Source organism: Idiotropiscis lumnitzeri, chromosome 17 (genome assembly GCF_059441095.1).
Source record: "Idiotropiscis lumnitzeri isolate Australia: NSW breed Sydney's pygmy pipehorse chromosome 17, RoL_Ilum_1.0, whole genome shotgun sequence".
NCBI classification, from domain to species: domain Eukaryota; kingdom Metazoa; phylum Chordata; class Actinopteri; order Syngnathiformes; family Syngnathidae; genus Idiotropiscis; species Idiotropiscis lumnitzeri.
This window is the reverse complement of record NC_142407.1, coordinates 13,714,436-13,738,818: the sequence shown is the minus strand read 5'-3', so window position 1 is coordinate 13,738,818 and position 24,383 is coordinate 13,714,436. Positions and strand designations below refer to the sequence as shown.

The following is a 24,383-nucleotide window of genomic DNA, read 5'->3' as shown; positions in this document are numbered from 1 at the left end:
GCACGCAAAAGCCGCCCGTTATACGACGGAGGCCATTTTGGAAGTTTTCCAGACACGAATTGTCGCGGCCGTTCTGTTTCTTTCATATTTGCCCTCCTGTTTTAGTTCCTGCTCGCGCAATTGTCTTGATGATTGATCAATGAATCGGATTGATAGTGCAGAAAATACTCCTGAGCATTCTTATGATTCCGTAACTGGCTATAAATTGTTCATTGTTTTCCAAAGTAAAAGTATATATTTGCATTTTCCCAAATTTTACTTCATTTTGGGTCTCTAAATTATGAATCCATTCTCAAAAATCATCTCATTTGATAATCGATTAGGAGCGGATTAATTGTCGCATCTCTCGTCATGTGTGCGCTTTTCCCGACAGGAGGCCACTTTGTCGGTGTGGATGGTCTTCAGCGACAACACGGCCGCCTCACTGACGTACTTTGATCCCAAGGACTACAACTTCAACGCCTCCACTCTGGACGACAAGGTGGTCTCGGTGTCGCAGGAGCCGCAGCAGCGTTGGCCCGTGGTGGTGGCGGAGGGCGAAGGCTCCGGCGAGCTGGTGCGCGTGGAGATGACCATCGGCGAGGCCTGCCAGAAAACCAAACGTAAGAGCGTCATCGCCTCGGCCGCCGTCTTCGTCAGGGTCCGCTTCGGCCCCGAAGACGATGACGACTCGGACGAAGAGGCGGCCGCCGACAGCGAGGCGGAGTCGCCGCCCGTCACGGGGCGCCCGGCGCCGGGCTCGCCCGACTCGGGCGTGAGGATCTACGAGACGTCCAACGAGCAGCCGGCCAGCGTTCCCATCGACTACACCAACTTCCCCACGGCCGGCAACGGGGAGCAACCCACGGAGACGGACGAGGAGGAGGACGAGGAGGAAGAGGAAGACGACTTTGTCCACTCGCCTCGCAACATGACCGACCTGGAGATCGGCATGTACGCCCTCCTGGGGGTCTTCTGCCTGGCCATCCTGGTCTTTCTCATCAACTGCATCGTCTTTGTGCTCAAGTACCGCCACAAGCGCATCCCGCCCGAGGGTCAGGTCAACATGGACCACTCGCACCACTGGGTCTTCCTGGGCAACGGCCAGCCGCTGCGAGCCCAGTGCGACCTGTCCCCGCAGCAGGCCGACAGCCCCTCCAACCCGCTGGAGGGCGTCCAGACGTGCTGCCACGGCGACCACCACAGCAGCGGCAGCTCGCAGACCAGCGTGCAGAGCCAAGTGCACGGCCGCGGGGACGGCAGCTCGGGCGGCTCGGCCAAGGAGAGCGGCGAGGAGGCCAGCTCGCCCACGTCCAAGCGCAAGCGGGTCAAGTTCACCACATTCAGCACGCTGCCCACCGAGGACCTGCCCTACAACTCCATCCCCGTCGCCGACGAGGAGGACATCCACTGGGTGTGTCAGGACATGGGCTTCCAGGACCCCGAGGAACTGCATGACTACATGCGCAGAATTAAAGAAATCGCCTGAGAAATCATTCCGGGTGGGGTGGAGGCTCCTTTTTATCACAGACTTGGGAAGGGAAAAAAAAAAAAAAAAGCAAAGGCCTACTGTCGTTTTGGTTCGTTTGTTCTGTTTAGTTTGCACAGTGCTGTAATCTTATCACACTAAACAAAACAACAGAAAACGAGACGGCCGCAGAAAGGAAGCCAAAGACTCGATGACCCGACGAGAGGCGGTGGCGGCGGCAAACAAAAGAGGCCTTTGATAAGCACTGAAAACTGTCAAAGACTCTCGGAAGAAAAAGAAGAAAAAAAAAGCTTTTTTTTTTTTGTTTTTTGGGTTCTGGTTGTTTTTTTGCCAAAGTAGGTACTTTTTCTTCATTGTCCTTCGTGTCACTTATCATTTGCTTACATTTTTCTACGTGTCACGGCCAGTTGGAAGCCCCCCGCACTCACCGACTACTATGACTGCTATGGTCCCCATCGCCCCCCCCCCCCCCGCCCCTGTGTCCCCCCCCTTTGGTCCAATGCCTTACAACCACGGTCACTCGTATCACTGGAGACTTGGAGGCAGTGTAGCGTCCAATCTGTAGCAAGCAGCTTTGTGTGGCCGGTGAGGATGAGGCGCCGTCACCTTTAATTTTTCTGCTCATGCGATCTTGTTTGCACGTCACGTCATTTACGCATCATCCGGATCATTTTCCATCCGAGTAGCAGGTAAGTAAGGCTTGCCTATATGACGGGTTACGTGTCACGGAAACTCTGGGTCCGTTGTGTGCCTCGCATGCCATCTGGTTGGCACCGTATTTGGGGCACATGTCATCTGGGCCGATCACTGATCCTCCGAAGTTACGTACATCGTTGCTAATCCCGGTTGATGGATCGGTGCACCCCTAATTTATGGCTTGCCTGTTTTGCAGGTCACGTAAAGCCGAGGTCACTGTTTTAAATGTCATCTGAGTAGCAAGCAGGCTATTCTGTGTGTCTCCGTGTCATCTGGCCAATTTTCCATCCCGGTAGTAAATATTTATGGGTTGCCTAGGTTACATGTGATGCTGCTAATCCAAGTTCCATGCAATACTGGTTACACAAACAATTTTATTTCTAATCTGGTTTACATTTAGTCTGGGAGCGATTGACGCTCAAGCGGTTTGCCGGGTGCGTTATGTAACATTTTCAAACTAGAACGGGAAAATGACAGGTTTCGAGAATATAAAACACACACTTATGTCAAAACAAGTGTTATTTGAATAAAAGCCACCACCAGCAGCTGAGCTAATCCCGCTTTTAATTAGCGCTGGCGTGTCCCACTTTGAAGGCCGACGACCTCAAATCTCATAAAAGTGGCGGCGCCCCTTTTTCCAGCCTAATGAAGTAACTAGGAGATGAAATATGTTTTTGTCACATCACTTTTTTTTTCCTTTTCATTCCAAACAGCATCGAAGGGCTTGGATACGTTTTTTTTTTTTTTGCTCTCCCCGCCTTCCCTTCTTTGTGGCAATAATTAGCCACATTTAATCGTCAAGGCACCTGAGGCTTTGTGAGAGGCCCAATCCGGAATTGTTCTTCTGTAGCGCTCCAAATGTCAGATGACACATTTTTGCTTTGAAAGTCTTCAAAAGTGGAGAGCAACGACTTAAGTTTTTGCTACATTAATTTAATTTCCCCGCGGACGTTAGCACATATCTCCTTTTAATTTTCTTTTTCAGGAAATCGCTTTTGCGTGGCGCAATGTGCGCCGGGAGAACCTTCACCTCCGCACAGTCCGATTCAAGAAAATGCAAATTTTAAGTTCACTTTAATTTTCCGTCTGTCCTTTAGCCTTGCCGCTATTTGCATAAAGTCAAATAAACAAACTTAACCTGCGTAGCGCTGATGCACACAAATAGAATGATGCAAATATTGCCGAAAGATGCTTTGGAGTCCAAGACCCACGTTGGAAAATTGCTTCCTTCCGTGGATTCTGTTCAACAGACGTAAAGAAAATGAAAGCAAGCAGGCACGGACGAGGGGGGGGAAGTGGCAATAAAACAGGCCAACGTCCCCATGTCAGGCCAAATTGCTCCAATAAAGTCAAGTGGCCAACTTCCTGTTCAATTTCGCCCGTGGGTTCTTGACATTTTCTTTGTCCGACCAATTTGGTGTGAAAGTGGTTTGGAGTCCTTTCCACTCCACTCATTTTTTTCCCCACATAAGTCATCTTCAGGAAGGCCAAAGAACATTTTCACCAGGAACATTTGGTGAGTTTTGAGGCTTTTCAGGGCCCCTGAAAATGAATTTCAACACACGTGAATGGAAAAGGTTTTGCAATGTGGAGCATATTTTTTTTTTAAACTTTCATGCATTCAGCTTTGTGAATATATCCGGATTGCGGCTTGAAGGGCTTCTGGTTCTCCGCATGCATCTGCCAACATTCAAGTTTTTGATTTCTCCGAGCCCGTCTGTCGCGTTTTGCTCTCTCAGGATGAATGTAGGCTTCTTCGTCTGTTCACTAACGAAGAATTAAACAACTCGGCTGCTCTGTGTTCACCGTAAAATCCTCGTCGGCCGGGCTGCTGTACAGATGAAGCGCAGCTTTCACTCGAGCGTTGTTTTTTTTTTGGGGGGGGGGGGGTTGTTTTTCTTACGCATTCGTGTAAATAAGTTGCCATGTTTGGTTCTTCCATGTTCTTGCCTTGTTTGCATTTTTTTTTTTTTTTGTAATGCTACTCGGGTGCACTCGTTTATATTTTTCTTACAAGCTGATACTTGGAACTTGGTCCTCATCGCTACCGCCGCCACACTGACCACCATGTTCATGTACAGAGCACTGATCTATTTCCTGTATTCTCTTGGAAGCAAATCCTTGTATTTTCCCGTTATATGTCAAATACTAAAGAAAATGCAATACTGCACTCAAGCTGTGATGGCTTTTCTTTCTTCTCGGCATAACTAGAACAAACTTATTTAAAAAGTCTGAAGTGTTCATACACATTATGGCATTGTGTATAAACCTGTTTAAAAAAAAAAACTAACCCCCCAAAAAGGTTTGGGGCAACAAATGAGGAAACAATTGTCTATGATCTTCCATGTATAAATTGGGCCTCTCCCCAATTAGTGTTTGATGGTAGGTGCTGCTGTTTTGCTTAGCAACAGAGTCCAAATAGTTTAACTGGGAGACAAAGACAGCAAAACAACCTCAAAATGTCAAAACGTGTCATGGAAGCTTTTAAATTTTTATTTTTTATTTTTTTGTGTGTGTTTTGTTTTATCCAGTGGGGAAAAAAAAGCTGTCCCGTTGCGACGGGCTGTGATCACCCGTCAAGATGCTTCCCAGTACGGCCTGACTATCTTTTGAACGCCATAAAGCATCAGCAGTAAATGTCAGATTTGGCCGCCCGTCCGTGTAAATCCCGCTGAGAAACTTTCTTCTCGTTGGCTTCCAGCAACAACATATCACAATGCCAAGCTCACGCAAAGTCACAAAGAGAAAACTGATTTTTGTGTAACCAAAGAAAGAAAGCTGCTGCGTAGTTTTGGGGAAAATTCAGCAAGGGGGATTTACAAAATTTTGTTTCAATCATTCCAACAAGCAAAAACGTTTTGGGTGAAAATTTCTGCTAAACGAATGCAAAGAGAAATCACTTGTCGTCTTTGACTTATTCTGCTAACAATTGGTATTTTTTTTTTTCCATGATCCTTCTAACAAACAAAAAAAACGTTTTTTTTTTGTTTTTTTTGCTGCAATGCTCCTACTACACTTCGGCTTTATATTTACTTTATGCATTATTGAAGGATCAGTCGAATGTAAATAAGTCAATTAATGCTAAAAGTTAATAAAATGAATGAGCTTTATATTTGCACAGATGCAAAGGTGTTCATGCAATTATGATTATTATAGACTTTTAAAGTAGCTGTTTGGGGTTGTCACGGCAACAGCAGCAATTCTCTGAGCTTTTATCCAATCAGCTTGATTCTTAAGTAGCTTTCTTGGTGTGGTTTTTTTTCTTTCTTTCTTTCTAACCACCCCTTTGAGTCTGTAATAACATCTTTCAACTCACGAGCACCTCAGGTTTTATTTCCCGTCTCAGTGAAACGAACAGGGGGGGTGATTTTTATTTTTCACCTATTTTCCCTTGTTTTTATTTGAGCTTTGCAGTTTTACAACCAAGGACAAGTGAGGCATTCTTCATCGCGCAGGGCCAGCCGGGCTGCACTTTAAAGACATCTTTTGTCAAGTGTTACCTGTTTGAACCCTGATCAATGGAAGCTTAGCCTCCCTCTCTATCCTGATGATTACACTTTCAAGGCTTTTTTATTTATCTTCTGTCCGTGTGTGTGTGTGTGTGCGTGGGTGTGTGTGCGGGTGTGCGTGTGTGTGTGTGTTTGGTGTTGAAAAGACTCCTGGATAAAATAAAACGATGACTTCCAAGCTCTTTCGGAGCATTCGCCTTGTGCCAAGAGAAAGCGACACGCTGCATCCAGTCGCCATACATGTTTTATGAACACCTGTGCCCCCTTTTTTTTTTTTTTTCTTTTTTAGAAAGCAGCACACACATTTGTCAACGTGCCCTGTCCTGTAAGGACCAAGGAGACATGGCTCAGATATTATTTATTACAAAGTTCGGACAACCTTCCAGTCGTGCAAAAATAGTCAGTAGCTCAGCTAAAAAAATATTTTTTTTGTTAACTAGTATTCATTTAATTGGATTACTTACATTTTTACTTTAATTTTATAAAAAAAATTCCCAAAGAAGTCCAAAGGTCTTTGCATTCCAAAACAGCTTGTCCCTCAACTGCACTTGAGTAAATAAATGACGCCCCCGTGCACAATATGGCCGCAATGTTGCGGGAAATGTGTCGTATATTAGCCATGATGCGTTTGCGGCCAATACGGTGGAGACGGGAAGAGGTGTCCAGTGGGCACAGAGGACAAGAGGTTTTACGGCCTCAGCTGGAGCCGTCACGCCAGCGTGGGCGTCTGCGGGAGGCTGATAACCTCCAGCCAACATGTCCCACCGACTTCATCACCAACACTCAACGGGCCTGCGGGAGGAAATGCAAAAAAAGAAGGAAGCAAATCAACTGCAGCACGCGACTCAAAATATAGTCCAACCTGAGACAGGCTGAGGTAGAACAAAAAAAATATTTTTTTACATTTTATTTTGATATTGGTAGCAAATATACTTTTAAATGTCAGAAATCCTACCTGTGATGCGTTAGCGGTCGCGTTGGAAATTTTAGCTTAGCTGGCGCGTTTGCTTTTGTCTTATATTTCATCCCCAATTAGCCTCACTTGTTAATTGAGTTAAACAAATAATGAAAAATAATGAGCTCTCAAATTACCAACATCAAAAACGAGAGGTTTTACAGTAATTGCCATCGGTAACAATTTTTTTTTCATTTATCTCAATGATGTTTCCATTGGAATTGAAAAAAAAATACATTTCCATTCAGAAATAGAAAGTGTATTAGAAAGAATAGAAAATTATTAGAATGTAACACTTGCTTTCCTTTGGGATTTTTTGAAAAATTACAATGATATGAAAATTAATGTATATCGTTTAAAATGTGAACAAAAATAAAATAAAACAAAATTAATTTAATACATGGTTGTTGTTTTTTTTTTGGGGGGGGGGTCAGGAAGTGTAGCGTTTTCAGCGCTTCCTGTTCCCTCCCTCTCACTTTTCTTCTTTTGTCTTTTATCAGCCGTGACTTTTGTTTTAAATGAGACAGCTAATCGGGTAGCGGAGATGGAATTGTTGCAATAAAGGTGTTTATTTGAACGTGGCCTCGGGCTTTTCGCACACTTAGGCTTGATGGCTCCCGAGCAACCTGCTGGGGACTGCCTTAGTTACCATGGCGATGCGGAAACTTTTAAAAGGGGAGCTATAAAACACCAAAAGTTTGCTCACGACACAAAATAAAACTTGGGAGCGCTTCAAAACAGTTGGCTGTCTATGAAGATGGATGCCTGGATGGATGATGGTGAAGTATAAGGAAATCCATTCATGATTAAGAAAATAAAATATAAAAAAACTATTTTATGAAATGTTTCTATTGAAGAATGTGTCTGTGTTATGCCATTACGCACACGTAATTTCCTACAATCACGAAAGCTCGCAACTATTAATAAAAAAAAGAAAGCTCGCAACGTAAGGTTACGATGCATTATGGGTAATGTAGTCTTATAATGGTAGATGCAGTGTTTTCTCTCGGAGTTTGTAAGTTAATTAAACTACGCTACCCAGGAGACATCACGGTCCTGCAAGTTTCCTCACACGTCGTTTAAAACAACAACTAGCGTTATCAAGTTAGTCAAACAAGTCTAAGGCAACATTTAAAGTTATTTTTAGTCAGCTGTATCGATGAAGTCGTTTATTTGATAGAGTGACGTCACAAGGTTCCCCCCCCACCAAGCTAACTTTGTCACAATGCTAAAAACACAAGTACGCTAGCTCGCTGTTTCCCCCTCGAGTATTGACAGCAAAATGAGTTGTAAACTTTGTATTTTTAATTAAGTATTAATCGCCAATGAGAGCATGGTGCTCTTGCGAAAGGGAATGTGCCCGGGACTGGATGAAGATTTAGTGCGCCGTTTGCGGGATGCTCAAGTTAAAACAGGTTGGAACGAGTCCTCCGAACGAAAACTGCCCATTTGAAGAACAAATGTCACGTTCTGTGTCTTTTTGTTCCCACAGTGGAAGATCTGGTCTCGTCGAATATGGAGGACCTCGCACAGAAATGTTCGGCGTCCTATAAGGTCTTTATAATGTACATTTAGGGGAGAAATGGACACCAAAATACAGCGGTGCCTCAGGTCAAACGGTCCCAAAAGTCGTACAATTTGGAGGTCAAACGTATGATGGCATCGAAAGGATTCGGAATGGAGCTGTTTTACAAATGAGTAGTCACTCAGTCCGTCGCATGGAATATTTGGCAAAGGCATAGTAGCTTTTAATGTTGTAAAAGCAGTAGTTAAGCAACAAATATTAAACGTTTGACCCGAGGTATGTGCAAATAGTTGCAGAAGTTCATTTGTACAACTCTTCATGGGAAATACATTGAGAAAGTCGGAGATACTCCTTGACAAAACGTATATCGTTAGCTGAGCAGCATAGTTGCCGTAGTCATCTTTTAACATTTTCTCAAGAAAACTACAAAGAATTCAACAAATAAGCACAGTCCCATTGACTCAATTTCATTTTTACAGATTAGCATAACCACCCCCCAAAGAAATGTGCAACTGGGTGCGCCTCGCTTGTTTGTTAGGTAATTTAATAAAGCCTTAAAAATACCTGGTGGTTGGCTGACTACAGATTGAGAAAGTACTTGATTAGATTAGAAGCAGAGCTAAAATTTTAAATGTCAACATCGCAGACGATCAGCGGCAGTCCTAATCATGAACTTATGCAAGCATACTAGTATGCTGTGCAAGCTGTTTCGAAATGTCCAACAAACTTTCAAAAAGCACACTTTTGAGCGCAAGCTATCAACAAACCCTCATTAGTGGCTTGAGCCCTTGAAAACATGCGAGCCCTTTCACTTTATCATCGTTTGCACACAAAAAAAAAGAGGAGAGATCTTGAGATAAAAAAATTCTCTGTGTTGACCTCGGGCAGCCAAAAGGAAACGTAATATTTGTAAATAAGGCAATCCAGCAAAGATATGTTTATTTTATTCTTTTTCATGTGCGTCAATAATCAGGAAACAAGGCTTTTGGGAGAGACTGCGCTTGTTTGGCGTGGGCAGGGAGAGGGCACGGGAGGCCAGCCCGGAATTTATCGTTTCACCTCGTGTGGTCAGCGCCCACCAAACATTTGATTTAATCCTTACAAACAAAAAGCTCCAGCAGCGCGTGTCTTTGCCAATGCTTTCGACATGTTTGGACATTTTGTGACCCCTAGGTGGCCCGCAGCGGCTTTCGGGTCCCATGCAGTGACCCAATTCAGGCCCTCAGACGGATTGGGTCATCAAACATCAGGCTGCAACTCCTTCAACTGCTTTTAAAGGGGTTGTGCAGGGTTGCCTTGAGATGCTAAGCGATGAATAATTAATCGAATTTTGAGGAATAAAATTCCAATGGACGGTTAATAAAATATATATATTTTTTCATCCTTTAATGGTTACAACAATAAATATATCACTTTTTGCCGGGGTTTTTTTCACTTCACAACAGAGAAATTAATTGACAAAAATCGTCTGGGGTTTTTTCAGTGGGTATTTTTACTTTTGTCATGCTACAATGCATTAATGTATCTAAAAAAAAAACACTTGCATGGATTCGCTATGCTAATTGACGAAGGGTAATTTTGCAGCTAGCCTATTATGTTTTTCCCACCCCCCTCATACAAATTCCAATTTATTCTCGTAATTTTATTCTCGTAAAACTCTGTGCGGTGTAATAAACGTGTCTCACTCTGTGTTAGCCCGTTAGCTGCTAGCGACCTCACCGCTAACCTACTCACTTCTTAATGAACTCTTGTGGGCCAAATTCACAGAGACCTGGGGAGTGCCCACCTGAGGCGTCGGTCCGCTAATTAAACACCTTAACCCGGGTGCCCGAGCGGGGCCTGTTACTTAGCGATGGCTGGAAGGTGAAATGTCATCATTTGCTGTCTGGTAGGCTCTGATAGCCATGCGCAGGGTGCTGCTGGCCCAGCACGCCGCCTTCCCGGTTCCCGGCGCCGACCTCTACGATGAACTGCTCAGCTCCACCGCCATCCTCTCCACGGGGAACCCCAAGTAAGCACCTTTCCGCCCACGGGAGAAGTTTTCAATCCGTTTACCCGCATCGTTTGCTATCGGAACAATTTCGGAGGTCTTCAACATACCTTAAAACATGCCAGTTTTTTGCAGAAGCCATTTTTGAGAGCATTTCTGAGTGACATAAAAAATAGCCCCTGACGCAAGGTTGACCAATTGATACAAAATTGGGAAGACGTGTATATTATAACAGGACAGATAAAAGCGCCTGAAGACCAATACCTGAACTTAAACAAAGGCATACGTCTTAGTTTGGAGTAATCCATTTTGTGTGAATTCCAGGGCTCGAAAGTTCGCTAAAACAAGGTGAGCGCATGGCGGCGAGAGAGCAGCCTCGAAAGACAGTCCTTGTCCCATTTGGGCCCTAAAGTGGCGTCTGATATATCAGAAGCGCCTGCTCGGCTGCTCGCCACTTTAAAACTAACAGCAACCACGGCAAAAAAAAAGCCTTCAAGGCGCTCCGGCAAAGCTTTGCTCATTCCATTTAAGGAGAGGAAAATTTCCTCCAAACCATCTTGTTGATTTTCAATTTGAAAGTTCGAGTCAATGTTTCTCAAGCAAGTGTCAATGTCTTCTGCCCCTTCCTAGAAGTTTGAACGTATCGTGACTGCCCCCTGGTGCTGTAAAGATGTCATTTGGAAATGACGTCTATGCACATGCTGGGGGACACTTTATTAGGTACGCCCCTGATTAAAAAAGATTATACTTATGTTTGTATTTGTATACACGTAGATCACTAGCCGTGTTGGTTGGACCAGGGCGCGTCAGAAATGCCGATGGGATGAGGGAGAGTGCGGCTTCCATCATGGATGAGATGCCGCCTCGACGACGACCAATAGAAATAGCGCAGCGCTTGGCGAGGGATGTCTTGTCTGCCGCTGCTTTGCCATTATTTGTTCTGTGCTTCGCGCATTTCACAAAAAACATTCTAGCTTAATGTTGTTGTTGGTAAAGCTGCAAAACGTAACTTCACGTAGGGCAGAATTTATTCTTGGTCAAGTGTTGGTCTTGTTTCTCCTCAGCCTGGACGAGCTGCTGGATTCCGGCGTGTACACGGGCGAGATCACAGAGCTGGCAGGAGGGCCTGCAAGTGGCAAAACTCAGGCCAGTCAACGCATCACAAAGCAAATCTTTAAATCACCTGGCATTTTTTTGCAACAATTCGGATCAATTTAAAAAATATATAATATATTTCAGTCCAATTGAAGTGGTACTAAATGTGCTGTTTTATTTATTTTTTGTTGGGTTTTTTTTCTAAATACATTTTTGTTTGCACAAAATTCTAAGAAATTGATATAAAATGGGAGGGAAAAAAAAACAACATTTTTTGCCTCATATTTGTTTGTTTCATTTTTGGCGAAGAAAAAAAAATGCTCACATTTTTCCCAAAAATCCGATAATCTAATTTGTTTTCTCTGAAATAGTATTAGGACCTTCAAAAATAACCTGGAGAAAAACACATTCTAAAAAGTATCAAATCAATATCCAAGATTTATTATTTTTCTCATATGACATATTTTCTTATAAAGTTCTTATAATATTGCAACCTTTTTGTCATATAATTTTTGCTCATTGATGATTTCATTTTGCCATAAAAAAGTACAAATAAAACATTCTCATGAAATTACAATTTCCATTAATATTACTAATCATTTCTCATGAGGGCAAATCTTCACCAACACTCACTACTTGAAAAATGTCATGAAAGAAAATATCTATATTTTTTAGTTGTTTTTCTTGTAATGATATGAATGTATTTTCCACGAGCGTACGAATGGTGTTTGCCGTGTGTTTTCAGGTGTGTTTGGGCATGGCGGCGCACGTGTCGCACCACCTGAGGCAAAACGTAATCTATGTGGACACCACGGGGGGGCTGTCGGCGGGACGCCTGCGCCAAATGCTGCGCACTCAAACAAGTAGCGATGACGAGCAGGTCACCAAATCAATACAATCAAATCCAACTTTCTTTATATAGCGCATTTCACAACAAAGTGCTTTTCATATGGTGTAGTATAAATTAGCAGGAAATCCGAGCACAAATTCAAACACATTTACATCGTAGATACCAGAAGAGCAGCAGAACAGCGACCGCCTCAAGTTGAGCCGAAAGCTAAAGAATAATTGGGAAAAATATTTTGGAGATGGGAAGTAAAAATAAACAACGGTTCAGAATGAACCAGTCACATTCAAACTCATGTTAAATGGGGGTCAGCACACACCTGCCACCATTTAACGAGCCTCACAGTAACCCGAATAAACTTCAGCTGTTCTCGTTGGTTGCCATAATTTTGCTGTCAATCAGAATGCTAACACTGACTACTGTTTGGAATTCAGAATTCCCTCCATGTGGACTCAGGCCCAGACATACAAAGAAGTCGGAAGATTGTTGTCAGCCAGTATTTGCCAGAAATTCCTGCAGCTCCTTCTGTGTTGCTGGCAGCCGGACCAGTTTCACTGTTGTGCCATATTTTATCCAATTGCGATGACTTCAAGGTGTTCCGTTGCAATTTTAATGCTTTGGAAATTGTACGTCCTGCGCCTTCTGTTTGATGTACCCGTCTGGAAAAGCCTACAAGAACAAGTCCACTTTCCTTGGGGTCAATCCAAGACACTGATTGGTGGCAGGTGTGTGCTGACTCCACTTTAACATGGCTTTGAATGTGATTGGTTCATTCTGAACATGGCCACATCCTCACTTATGAGGCTCTGCGCACTTATGTAACTGCGTGATATTATTTTTATTTATTTACTTTTGTTTCAATTGACGTACGTGTACGTTATAAGTCACATTGATGGGAAAAGGTTTGAAATGTTTCATCTCGATCTCCTTTTTTTCATGTCACGAAAACTTGGCATGTGTGTCGACTTTTTGTAGCCGCTGTCAAATGAGCGACGCCTCATAAAACGCTTGTGAAACTCGGGTGTCATTTTGGCTGGCAGATGGAAGCCCTGCAGAGAATCTCCGTGCACCGTGCGTTTGACATCTTCTCCCTGCTCGACTGTCTGTATCGTCTCGGCGGCGGGCTTCGGCAGGTGCGCGTGCAACCCGTCACGAGCCTCTGCGAGGCGTCAGAAGTTGATGTTTGTCACATTTGCGGTAGCAGGCGAGCAACAACGGCGGCTCCGTCAAGGCGCTGATCGTGGACTCTGTGTCGGCCGTCATCGCGCCTCTGCTGGGAAGTAGGCATGACGAAGGTGAGCGCCTGGGAAATTCCATGTCTAAATTTAAAGTTGAGAAACCTCACCTGGAAGCTGCAACTGCTGCAAATATCACAAAGTGCAAAAGTTCAACCAGCAACTTTTTATTGATTGGCGTGTCGTCAAAAGGCACATCCAAGACTGAATTCCTCATACGTCTGCATTTAATAATTTATTCGTAATCGTAAACATTCATTAGGGCTTGACCAGTTTGGATTTTTTTAGGCCGATTTCGATTATTGGCTGAATAAAATTCTGATAACCAAATAATCATATTGTTAATTGTAAAAAATGTAATGAATTAAATAATTAATTTTTGGGCGCCTTGACACAACAATAAAGAAAAAAAGAAACCAAAAAAAGGAAAATTTTTGAAAGCATAAATATTGGTCGATTTTTGGTCAGGTCCTCATATTACGAGCTAGTTTCCCATTTTTTTTCTCGTAATGTTATGCATTCTTTCCTCATTTTATTCAAGAATTGTTTGTACAGGCGTGACATAATTCCAGATTTTTTTTTGATTTTTCAAATTTTTGCTTCTAAAAATTGCACGTTTATTTCATATTCCATTTCTTGTAAAAAAAAAAAAAGAGGCCCGAATTTTTTTTTCTCATTTTGTGTAATATAACCTGTATATATGACTGTATTTATTCATTATTTTTCACATGACTCTTTTGTTTTTTTCCCTCGTCCACAATATTGTGTGTAGGCATGTACATGATGAGCCAAGTGGCCATCGGCCTCAAGACCATGGCCAAGGATTTCAACATAGCTGCTTTGGTGAGGCTACACACACGCACGCTCACGTAGGAAGTCAGTCAGTTGTGAGCGCCATGTCCGCAGGTGACCAATCACGTGACGAGGAGCGAGGAGGGCGAGGTGCTGCCCGGTCTGGGCGTGTCGTGGAGTCACGTCCCCAGAACCCGAGTCCTTCTGGAGCGACTTGCCCAAGGCGCCGTCGGCCGACCCGCTCTACGCTCCGCCACCCTCATCAAGTCCTCCAGGCGGGTAAGAAAAAGTTGCATGAGTGGATGCGTGTATAGCTGCTCACCGACATTCACACAACTCAAATAAAAAAAGAAACATTTGAAGTGTCATGTGTTGACCTTACTCAGCCGTGTTTGATCCGAGCCGAGTTGGACCTCAAGTGGTGGAGTCGCTCCAAACACGACACATCAGGAAAGCGAAAGCTTGACATGGCAGGTTCTTGACAGTCACAGATCTCGTCAAAAAGGATTCTGGGTACATTAACACCGTGGAATACAGACATAACTTAAGCTTGGAGACCTTGTGGAATCGTTTCTTTTCTTGTGATGGAACGTCTCATTTTAGCATCACACTAGTATGCCTTTTACACGTAAAATTCACCATTATTCTTGTATTTTTTTTTTTCGCGACAGCTTTCAATATTTTGCTGGAATATTACAATTCTTTCTTGTTAAATAAAATACAAATTCCTTCATGTGCGATCTATACCTTCTTTTTGTACTTTTTCCTCATGATTTTATCCGTCTTTTTTAAAATCCTTTTCCCCCTCCGAAAATTAAACTTTGATTGTACAAATGACTTTTAACGTTTTTTTTATTGCTTGTAAATAATAATAATAATAATAAAATGCATCTGCTACTTTATACGCCTAACTTATTTCTTGTAAAACAATTTGTTCCGTGAAGAACACTACTCTTTTATGCATGTAAATTGTTTTACTTTTCTCATAAATTCATTTTGTCCAAATTATATCTATTCTCAAAAAAATAAATAATTTAATCTTATCTGGCTTTTTTTCTTGTAAAGCATTCATGCAAGAATGTCCTTTATTCATATCCTATCTTTTACATATTACAGCTTTTTTTTATCTTGAAGCATAAGCCTCTTTTCTCATGGTTATTCTTATAAATAAAATGCCTTTTTATCATATGAATTTGTTGTATTTTCTACGGAAATTAAACTTTCTCTACTTCATACAGTATTGACTTCATCCCCTCCCCCAAATAATCAATAATAACCAAATAATAAATAATCAAAATTGTATCCCTAATTCACAAAAATCTAAAGCAGTCTTTTTTTCATGAATAGTGAAAGACAAAAAAAGTCATTTGTTGAGAAACAACGACGACAAAGAAATGGAAAAAAATGCTCAGAAATGTTCATGCTTGTACCGGCCCAAAATGGCAGCAGCCCCCGCGCATCATTCCATTGTGCGCATGCGCCACTGCGCTATTGTTGAGCCCCTTTAAAAAAAAAGTTCTCATAACGCCAAGCTAGTGTTGTCGAGCAAGCCCAACCGGATGTACTACGAATCTTTTCATAAATTACTTATTTTGGACATATCTGCCACGCTTTATGGCCCTTCTAAACATTTTATAATAAAATAATACACATCTAAGACATACAAAACATTCACCTGTGAGGTTTTATCATCATACGAAGCCCTGGCTGATCGCCTTTACTCTGTAATCGGAAGTGAGCAAACCAAAATCACCGACGACTTGACTGCCCAGGAGGCCACAACAATTGCTACCGAGCCTCAATTTAATTCTCACTCTTACACTTTGCAAGGTACAATCGCCGTTTGTGGTTTTCTAAATGTTGTTCGTCTTGCACTTTGTGTGAAAGAAAGAAACAGACTGTTGTTTGTAGCAATGTATGGACAGCCTGGTCCGGCGTGGCTAAAAAGCTAGCCCACTAGCTAGCCTAGTTACTCGCTGAATTTACACGTCGCGAATTCTTAAATATTCCAACCACTTGAAATGACATTCGATTCGCTTTCTGGTAGCGTTCGTTTCCTAACACGCATTAGTCTACTTTTACCACTGCGAAACGACAATCAACAAAAATTAACATTGCATTGGTTTTGGAGAAAACTCTTTAAAGTCTCAAGTGTCATTCTCCGTAGAATTGAGGCGTGAACGGCGGAATTCCTTTCGCAGTGAAAAGTGTCATTTACGTCTGTAATGCATCCAGAGTAAAAAGATGGTCATTTGTTGACAAAAGATGTACTAAGACCATGTTTGCAAAAACAGTTCAAGAGAATATCCAATCCAAGTTCTTTGTTTAACAAAAAAGGTTCAGGTGCAAATCTCAGTCTGTGTGCATAATCGAAAGGAGAAACCAATCAAACAGTAAAATATTCATAAAACGTTTTAAAAATAAATCCAAGTCAGTCATTTGAATTTGATGATTTTTACTTTGTGTGAACGTTTTTTTTTTGTCACACACAATAAAGGCAAAACAATATTACTCCTTTGTTCGTTAATAGTAAAAAATGCAGTTTTTTTACTAAAAGTGATACAAACCTTATTTATGAATATTTTAACATTTTGTGAATAATCCTGTTTCTAGAAAGTAAAAATAAAGAAATCCAAACTTTTTTTATTTTTTTGATTGATTATTTTAGTCATCAATTAAACTGTCTATTATTTTGTGCATGAATTGAATAATCAGATTAAAAAAAAAAAAAAAGTACCATTTTTGAGATATAATTTTGAGGGTTTAAAATTGTATATTAGGAGAGGTATTTAAACTGAATTCATTGAATTAATTTACTTTCAATAGTAATTATTTATTAATTTGTTTATCGACTCGCTGTCAATGAATCGTTAGACCTCTACTAACTATTCCTTAAATTTTCTCTCTTTTTCTCAAGTTGCAAGTGGCAAGTGTTGATGCCGAGGTGCATCATTTTGTTAGCTAGGAAGACTGTCTGCCTTCGCCCCCGGATCCCTCGGCTCTTCCCAGCCTGCACGTCCTTTGCGCGCCTCGTTGCCCCGCCTCCTGAATTCCACCGCCATCTCGAGCGTCACGGAGGCCTCCCACTTTCCTCGCACGCGCCCGACGGCATGGCGGAGCAGCGTTTCCTGGTGGAGTACGCCAAGCGCGGTACGGCCGGCTGCAAGAAGTGCAAGGACAAGATCGCCAAGGGGATGACGCGCATCGGTAAGGTGGTGCCGAACCCCTTCAGCGAGTCGGCTGGGGAGATGAAGGAGTGGTACCACGTCAAGTGCATGTTCGACAAGCTGGAGCGCGCCCGCGCCACCACCAAGAAGATTGAGGACATCACCGACTTAGAAGGCTGGGAGGAGCTGCAGGACGAGGACAAGGAGCTCATCAATCGACACGTCTCGGGTACCTTTCCGAAAGCACGCTCCATAAATGTCGGGAGTCGCCGCTTCTCAAACTTTTTCTTTTTTCTTCCTCCCAAAAACTGCAAATAATAATTTTAATAATAGAAATTCAAAATGATTTGCTCACAAAATTAATTAAAAAAACAAAAACAAATGGACGACAAGTGTGCGTTCGTTTGCAGACCTGATGTCCAAAGTGAAGGCGAGTCCGCAGAAGAAGACGCCGGCCAAGTCGAACACATCGGCCAAGCTGACATCACCTCTCGCCGACGCCGCAGCATCGCTCAACGCGCCGCGCAAGTTCTCGGGCTTCACTGGTAGGCAACACGCCACTCGTTAATTTCTTTGGCACTTTACTGCGTTCTTCCCACCTGTTTTTGATGGAAAACGCAAATTGGCATTATTTCCCCCATTTTCAAGACTTCTTTGCTATTTACGGGTGTGCCCCTGTCCACATACGGCTATTTTTAACATATATATTTAACATGTTAGCTTTCTCCTTGTGCGTCCCACCCAGCGGCCAAAGCGGGCGCATCCTCGTCTTCGTCTTCGCCCTTGTCGTCGCCGTCGCCCGCCAAGGCCCAGCAGGGCAGCGCTCTGGCCACGCAGCTGTGCGACCCGCACCACAAGGACTGCCTGTTCCGCGAGTTCCGCAAGCTGTGCGCCATGGTGGCCGAAAACAACAGCTACAACAGCAAGACGCAGATCATCGAGAAGTTCCTGCGCAAGGGCACCGGCGGAGGTCGAACACCATGAGAAAAGCAGCGCGGCGCCGTTTGGCGGCGGTGTCAATTTGTGTTTTCTCGCCCCCGTCCTGTGTAGATAAATTCCACGGCGACTTGTACCTGACGGTGAAACTGCTGCTGCCTGGCGTGGTGAAGAGCGTGTACAACCTCAACGACAAGCAGATCGTCAAACTCTTCAGCCGTATTTTCCGCTGCAACCAGGACGACATGGTGCGAGATCTGGAGAAGGTCTGTAGACTGATGCAAATACACACCTTGAATCCGGATTGCTAGCGTGCTCTGTTCTCAGCATTTACTCTGACACCCCTCTTGTGTGCACAAACCTTTTCGTGTCTTTATTTGATATTCAATAATGTATAATGTGTAATGAGCAGTCACACTATTCGTATGCGTTCATCTGTTAACATGGGAATGATGAGACTAGCAATCACTCGAGGCCTCCAACTAACAGTTTTGAAAACCAATTGAGCTGTTGATTAAAAAAAAAAAAAAATCTGCAACCCACAATTGTTTTAAAAGTCAGTCCATCAATTTTTAATTGACCAAACCCCGATTTCCACTCTTGGTGTTGGCCTACGAAACAATCACACGAATGCTGAAAGGTGAGCCTCCCTCTTGTGGTTTTCACAACAGGGCGACGTGTCGGAGACGGTTCGCATGTTCTTCGATGAGAGCAAAGCCTTCCCGCCGTCGGCCAAGAGCCTGCTGACCATCCAGGAGGTGGACGCGTCGCTCACCCGCCTGGCGCAGCTCACCAAGGAGGACGAGCAGCAGGCCGAGCTGGAGGACATCGGCAAAAAGTAAGCTCGCGCTAGCGCCACCTCGCTAGCTTTGCCTCGCTAATGTCTCACTTTCCTCGTCCTCAGGTGCACCAGCAACGACCTGAAAGGCATCATCCGCCTCATCAAGCACGACCTGAAGATGAACGCCGGGGCCAAGCACGTGTAAGCGACCGATCGTTTCACGTCCGGCGAACAATCAGCTTCTCCCTCACAATTGACTTTCTGTGAGCAGACTGGACGCGGTGGACCCCAACGCCTACGACGCCTTCAAGGCCTCCCGCAACCTTGGCGACGTGATCGAGCGCGTGCTGAGGAACCAGCAGGAGGCGTCGGACGGTTCCGGGCCCAGGAAGCTGCTGACGGTGGAGGCCTCGCTCATGACGCCTGTTCAGCCCATGTTGGTGAGTCGCACTCCGCAGTCTCTGCTTGGCTGCAGCGCCCCCTTCAGTCCTGTGTTGATGATGCAACAGATTTATACTCCACAGTCTCCACTTTGCTGGAGTGGTCCATTGTCACACTAACCTTACCCTCCTCTCGGATAAGATGTCTCTTTAAGTCGAAGTAATTACACATGTCGCTTGTGCCCCTGTTTTGGAGCCCACTCCTCATGAACACTTACCATTTTTTTTAAAAATCACATCCCCAGGCGGAGGCATGTAAATCCATCGAGTACGCCATGAAGAAGTGCCCCAACGGCATGTACTCGGAGATCAAGTACGACGGCGAGCGTGTGCAGGTGCACAAGAGCGGCGACAGCTTCAGCTACTTCAGCCGCAGCCTCAAACCTGTGTTGCCGCACAAAGTCAGTCGCCTACACGCACACACACATGCATGCGCAGTGATCAGTTTGAGCTCTTATGTGATTAGCGGCCTCGAGAGATGCTCACAGTGGGACATTTCCCACAAGGATCTATCAACATTTGCTCTCTCTGCATGAGGCAGGGAACACTCCAGGCTACTACATAACAATATGGCCACTAGAGGGTGCTATAGGACATAAAATCTTAACGTTATTAGCCGAAAACGTTCAATCAGAAAGACAGGCGGAATTCAACCACTGCTTTGTCAAGTTTTCTATACAAATTAGTTGCGTCACCTTCGGGACAAAATCTCCGTTGACATTATACTGGCGAGATTAAGCAAACCGCTACACAAACACACGAGCAGAAATGCCAAGTATTTCAATTTGTTACGGGCAGGTGTCATCCGTTTTTACAGACAGACTGAAAATGAGCGAGCAAGTACGAATGACTCGCTTGGCATGTCATTCCCGCGGCTTGTGGTTAGCTGACAAGATTTGGACGCAACCAACCAGTTGCAAGAACGTTTGATGATGATGTCCACATCCAACTTGGAAGAGCAAATTTAAGATGTTGCTATTTTGTCACTTAAAACTTTTTAAAGGAAGAAAAACTATAATAAAAAGATAAAGGAAATGTTATCCTTCTTCCGAGTCTTTCTGGTGGCACATTTTTGTTTTTGCCGGGATGCAAACCTTCCTGACAAAATCAAAAATATTCCTAACAAAATATCCGCAGTGTTCCAACACCACACTCCCCAAAAATTTGGACTGTAGAATCCTTCCGGATTGAAGATGAAACAACAACAAGAAGTGTCTAGTTGCGTCAGAAAGTTTACATTTTGCAGGTTACATGGCGGAGTGCAACAATACACAGTGCTTTTTTGGGGGGGGGGGTTGTCTCCAGGTGGCGCACTTCAAGGACTACATCCCGCAGGCGTTCCCTGGTGGCCACAGTATGATTTTGGACGCTGAGGTGCTGCTCATCGACACCAACACCAGCAAGCCGCTTCCCTTCGGAACACTGGGCGTGCACAAGGTCAAAAGTGTCGCCAAATAGGACCACGCCAGCCAGCCATGGTCGTCTTTTTTTATTTTTATTTTCTTTCTTTATTTTTTTGTCCTTCAGAAAGCCGCCTTTCAAGACGCCAACGTCTGCCTCTTTGTTTTTGACTGCATCTACTTCAATGGCAAAAGCCTCATGGAACGGTAAGAACATAAGATTCATGTAAACAAATGGTCAAATAAAATGTGGGCAAACGCCATTATTTGCGTGTTTCTTTTTTTTTTTTTTTAATGGCAATTACAAAAGTGAATGAATTTTATGGCACGGTTTGCTAATAAAAAAATAAAAGCTGAAGTGAAAGATCTCTGAAGGTCCCACAAGGTTTGAGAGAATGTTAACCTGAAATTGTTGTTTTAAAAAATTTTAGTAAAAAAAAGTCTTGCAAAGGAACTTTGATAATAAAATCAATTTAATTTTAAAAAATCCAAATAAAATGGTAACACCGTCTGCAGGCCGCTGTGCGAGCGCAGGAAGTTCCTGCATGACAACATGGTGGAGGTGACCAACCGGATCCTCTTCTCAGAAATGAAGCACGTCACGGTAAGGAGTGCGACGACCACCCAAGACGTCACCTGCATGCTAAATGTGTGTCAACGTGTGCGTAGCGTGCAGGAGACCTGGCTGACATGATCACTCGAGTCATCAGAGAAGGTTTGGAAGGCCTCGTGCTCAAAGACGTCAAGGTCAGACATTCATTTTTCTGGCCTGTGAGCAAATCGACAGAGACTGACTTCACGTCGTGATCGTGTGTGTGCGTGTGCGTGTTGCGCAATCACCAGGGCTCGTACGAGCCGGGAAAGCGTCACTGGCTAAAGGTGAAGAAGGACTACTTGAATGAGGGCGCCATGGCCGACACGGCCGACCTGGTGGTGCTGGGCGCTTTCTACGGGAAAGGCTCCAACGGTGCGTGCGTCTGTGTGTCGTTCAATAGCACAAATGGCTGCAGAGTCTTTTTCTCCCACCATTGTGAAGCCTTACGTCATTTTCCCACTTTATCGCCAAGGTGGCGTATGAGACGATATTAATTAAGACTTTTAGGACACGTATGCCAGCATGCTTTTTTGCCAGGCGGGTGTCCCCCTACTAAAAAGAAAAAAAATAACCCCTGGTTTTCATGGAAAACGAACATTGAATGTTTATCAGCATTATTGGAAACATTTGGCATGAGAAGATGATACTATCACTTTGTGCGTGTCTCCATGTTAGGAGGCATCATGTCCAGCTTCCTGATGGGCTGCTACGACCCCGACTCCAAGAAGTGGTGCACGGTCACCAAGTGCTCAGGCGGCTACGACGACGCCATGTTGGCTCGCCTCCAGAAAGAGCTGGACGTCGTCAAAATCAGCAAGGTCGGCGACAGCGCGCTCCCGTCCGCTCATGCAACCCAATCTCATTCGTCGTCGTTTGCATGCGCGTTGTTTCGGTAGGACCCCAGCAAAATCCCCGGCTGGCTGAAAATCGTCAAGAACTACTACCCGGATTTCCTCATCCGCAGTCCCGAGGTGAGTCACGCTTGTGTTGAATGATGAGTGAGCGGCAAATACGGAACAATTTTTTCTGTACTCGCTAAATAAACTTCATTTGTTTGTTCAACACGTCCCCAAAAGTATTTTGTTGGAAAAAAAAAAAAAGATCAAATCAAAGACGTTGATTTCCAAAAAGTTGCTTAGTGAATCTGGCTGAGTGGGAACAAATCCTTCCCGTTTGGTCCTCAGCAAGCGCCCGTGTGGGAGATCACGGGCGCCGAGTTCTCCAAGTCGGAGATGCACACGGCCGACGGCATCTCCATCCGCTTCCCCCGCATGACGCGCATCCGCGACGACAAGGACTGGAAGAGCGCCACCAACCTGCCGCAGCTCAAAGTACACCGCCGCCGCCGCCGCATCTCATCTCATCTCGATTCGGACGCAGTTTTGACGCGTGTCCTTCTGTCGTCCCGCCAGGAGCTGTATCGTATCTCCAAGGAGAACTGCGACTTCCAAGTGACGGCGGGACCTTCCGGCCAAGACAAGGCCGAGTCGGAAGGAGACAGCGGCGGCAATTCGCCCGTGCCACTCAAGAAGACAAGTGAGTCGTTTTTTTTTTTTTTTTTATTTACTGAATCTTTGAAATTTTTGTGGCTTTATCAATTGCAATTTCTCATTGGGAGGTTTTTAAAAAGAAGGCGATCATTTTTTAGCCATTTATAAAGCAAATGTTACAAACTTGGATTGTTTTACGTCAATTAAATAGTGATACATTTACGTACCTTCTGATTTAAATGATCGTCTCATCAGCATGCTCTGTTTCTCTTCTATGTCTGCAGGTAACAGCACCCCGGCCAAACGCAAGGCGGTGAAATCCGAGCCGAGCTCCTCCGCTGACAAACCTCCCGCCCCCAAAAAGGTACCAACTCGTGCATGCGTGTCACGCATTTCGAAAACTGAACTCTGCACTGCAATTTGGACGTTTTTCTGTCTTTATTCTGACTTGCAGGTGAGGAAGAGCGAAAGTGTGCAGAGCAACGGACACGCTAGAACGGCGAAGTTGACAGCGACGCCGGCTCCTCCCCCGCAGATGCTCGAGTCCAACGACGACAAGGTTGGCTCCTTGCTGGTTTCCGACCACGCTGGCACTTTTTTAGAAAAACTTTCTTCTTTTTTTTTGGGGCGGTAGACTCTTCTAGACATCTTCAGCGGCGTGAAACTCTTCCTGCCCTCCGGCGTGGGTGACTTCGCCAAGCTGCGGCGCTACTTCGTGGCGTACGACGGCGACCTGGTGGCTGACTACGACGCTTCCTCGGCCACCCACACGCTAGCCGATGAGCGCGAGAGCGAGGGCTGTGGCCGGGCCCAGCGGGTGACGCCCGGCTGGATCTGGGAGTGCATCCGCAAGAGGCGCGTGGTCGCCCCCTGCTAACTACAAAAAGAAAAAGAAAAAAAAAAAAAAAAAAAGAAACACTTGTTCTTTCCTCAGTTCAAGCTGTCACGCCACGGCTTTGATGTGTCATCATGGTAACCTCCTGAAGGCTTGTGATTGGCTGTGGTAATTCAAGTAATGAAGCAACGGGAGGTAGGATACTATGGCTACCTACACTCTAATTTGGGACTTTTTTTTTCTAACTTAAATCATGAGATGAGAAATAAGCCGGTGTGAAGCAAAAGTGTTGTTTGTTTTTTTTTTTTGTTTTTTATTAAAATGTCACGATGAAATGAGAGCAAAAATCTTGTCATTCAATGAATGAACTTTTACGAACTCAAGAATAACTCGCAGGACTTGATTTTGAGATTTCTTTTCAATTTTATGAGGAAAAATCTAATAAAAAAAATCTTAAGGACTTTACGAGAATGAGGAAAAACAAAACTAATGACTGTCATAAGAGGGAGACCATTTTTATTTTATAAGAATGTTGAATTACAAAAAAAAAATTGCTTTTTGCTTAGATTGGCTTGTATCCGTCAAAATGAATTAGCCTGGCCCATCCGCAGTCGAGGTTTTATCAAT

At 44.1% G+C, this 24,383-nt stretch overlaps 3 protein-coding genes across 6 annotated transcripts in view; all 3 read left to right on the top strand.

Moving 5' to 3' along the window:
• The window catches only part of tmem132e (transmembrane protein 132E), a 162,277-nt gene extending 157,943 nt beyond the window's left edge, over window positions 1-4,334 (top strand). For both annotated transcript variants that reach the window (XM_088278804.1, XM_088278803.1), the window contains one exon: window positions 374-4,334. In XM_088278804.1, the coding sequence (XP_088134930.1) occupies window positions 374-1,468 (1,095 nt within the window). In that variant the 3' untranslated portion in view covers window positions 1,469-4,334. The remainder of the gene's footprint in view (window positions 1-373) is intronic.
• A 3,339-nt stretch (window positions 4,335-7,673) lies between these two features.
• Window positions 7,674-15,210, top strand: rad51d (RAD51 paralog D). 3 transcript variants are annotated; one of them, XM_088280475.1, is made up of 10 exons: window positions 7,674-8,043; window positions 8,121-8,182; window positions 10,046-10,164; window positions 11,208-11,289; window positions 11,984-12,118; window positions 13,126-13,218; window positions 13,287-13,380; window positions 14,093-14,163; window positions 14,227-14,391; window positions 14,476-15,210. In XM_088280475.1, the coding sequence occupies exons 1-10, from the start codon at window positions 7,962-7,964 to the stop codon at window positions 14,506-14,508; spliced, it is 936 nt and encodes a 311-aa protein (XP_088136601.1). In that variant the 5' UTR covers window positions 7,674-7,961; the 3' UTR covers window positions 14,509-15,210. The 3 variants fall into 3 exon arrangements, with proteins under 3 accessions (XP_088136601.1, XP_088136599.1, XP_088136600.1); XM_088280473.1 differs by having other exon boundaries at window positions 14,499-15,204; XM_088280474.1 differs by having other exon boundaries at window positions 13,290-13,380; window positions 14,499-15,202.
• A 469-nt stretch (window positions 15,211-15,679) lies between these two features.
• lig3 (ligase III, DNA, ATP-dependent) lies at window positions 15,680-24,360 on the top strand. The gene is made up of 21 exons (XM_088280402.1): window positions 15,680-15,942; window positions 17,030-17,508; window positions 17,690-17,824; window positions 18,025-18,249; window positions 18,330-18,481; window positions 18,887-19,053; window positions 19,120-19,197; window positions 19,268-19,436; window positions 19,682-19,837; window positions 20,742-20,873; window positions 20,964-21,043; window positions 21,353-21,440; window positions 21,506-21,583; window positions 21,680-21,803; window positions 22,107-22,249; window positions 22,328-22,402; window positions 22,616-22,762; window positions 22,844-22,967; window positions 23,206-23,285; window positions 23,376-23,480; window positions 23,556-24,360. Exons 2-21 carry the CDS (start codon window positions 17,049-17,051, stop codon window positions 23,796-23,798), a joined length of 2,961 nt encoding a protein of 986 aa, XP_088136528.1. The 5' UTR covers window positions 15,680-15,942; window positions 17,030-17,048; the 3' UTR covers window positions 23,799-24,360.
• Window positions 24,361-24,383: the final 23 nt, after the last annotated feature.

What these genes read in the sequence shown, in the direction of transcription:
- rad51d (XM_088280473.1), top strand. Translation starts at nt 7,962, where the DNA reads ATGGTGCTCTTGCGAAAGGGAATGTGCCCGGGACTGGATGAAGATTTA. An exon ending in CTGCAAGTGGCAAAACTCAG is followed by an intron (nt 11,290 to 11,983) that starts GCCAGTCAACGC and finishes GTGTGTTTTCAG; the next exon opens with GTGTGTTTGGGCATGGCGGC. An exon ending in ATTTCAACATAGCTGCTTTG is followed by an intron (nt 14,164 to 14,226) that starts GTGAGGCTACAC and finishes CCATGTCCGCAG; the next exon opens with GTGACCAATCACGTGACGAG.
- lig3 (XM_088280402.1), top strand. Translation starts at nt 17,049, where the DNA reads ATGCCGAGGTGCATCATTTTGTTAGCTAGGAAGACTGTCTGCCTTCGC. An exon ending in CAAGTTCTCGGGCTTCACTG is followed by an intron (nt 17,825 to 18,024) that starts GTAGGCAACACG and finishes CGTCCCACCCAG; the next exon opens with CGGCCAAAGCGGGCGCATCC. An exon ending in TCGAGTCCAACGACGACAAG is followed by an intron (nt 23,481 to 23,555) that starts GTTGGCTCCTTG and finishes TTGGGGCGGTAG; the next exon opens with ACTCTTCTAGACATCTTCAG.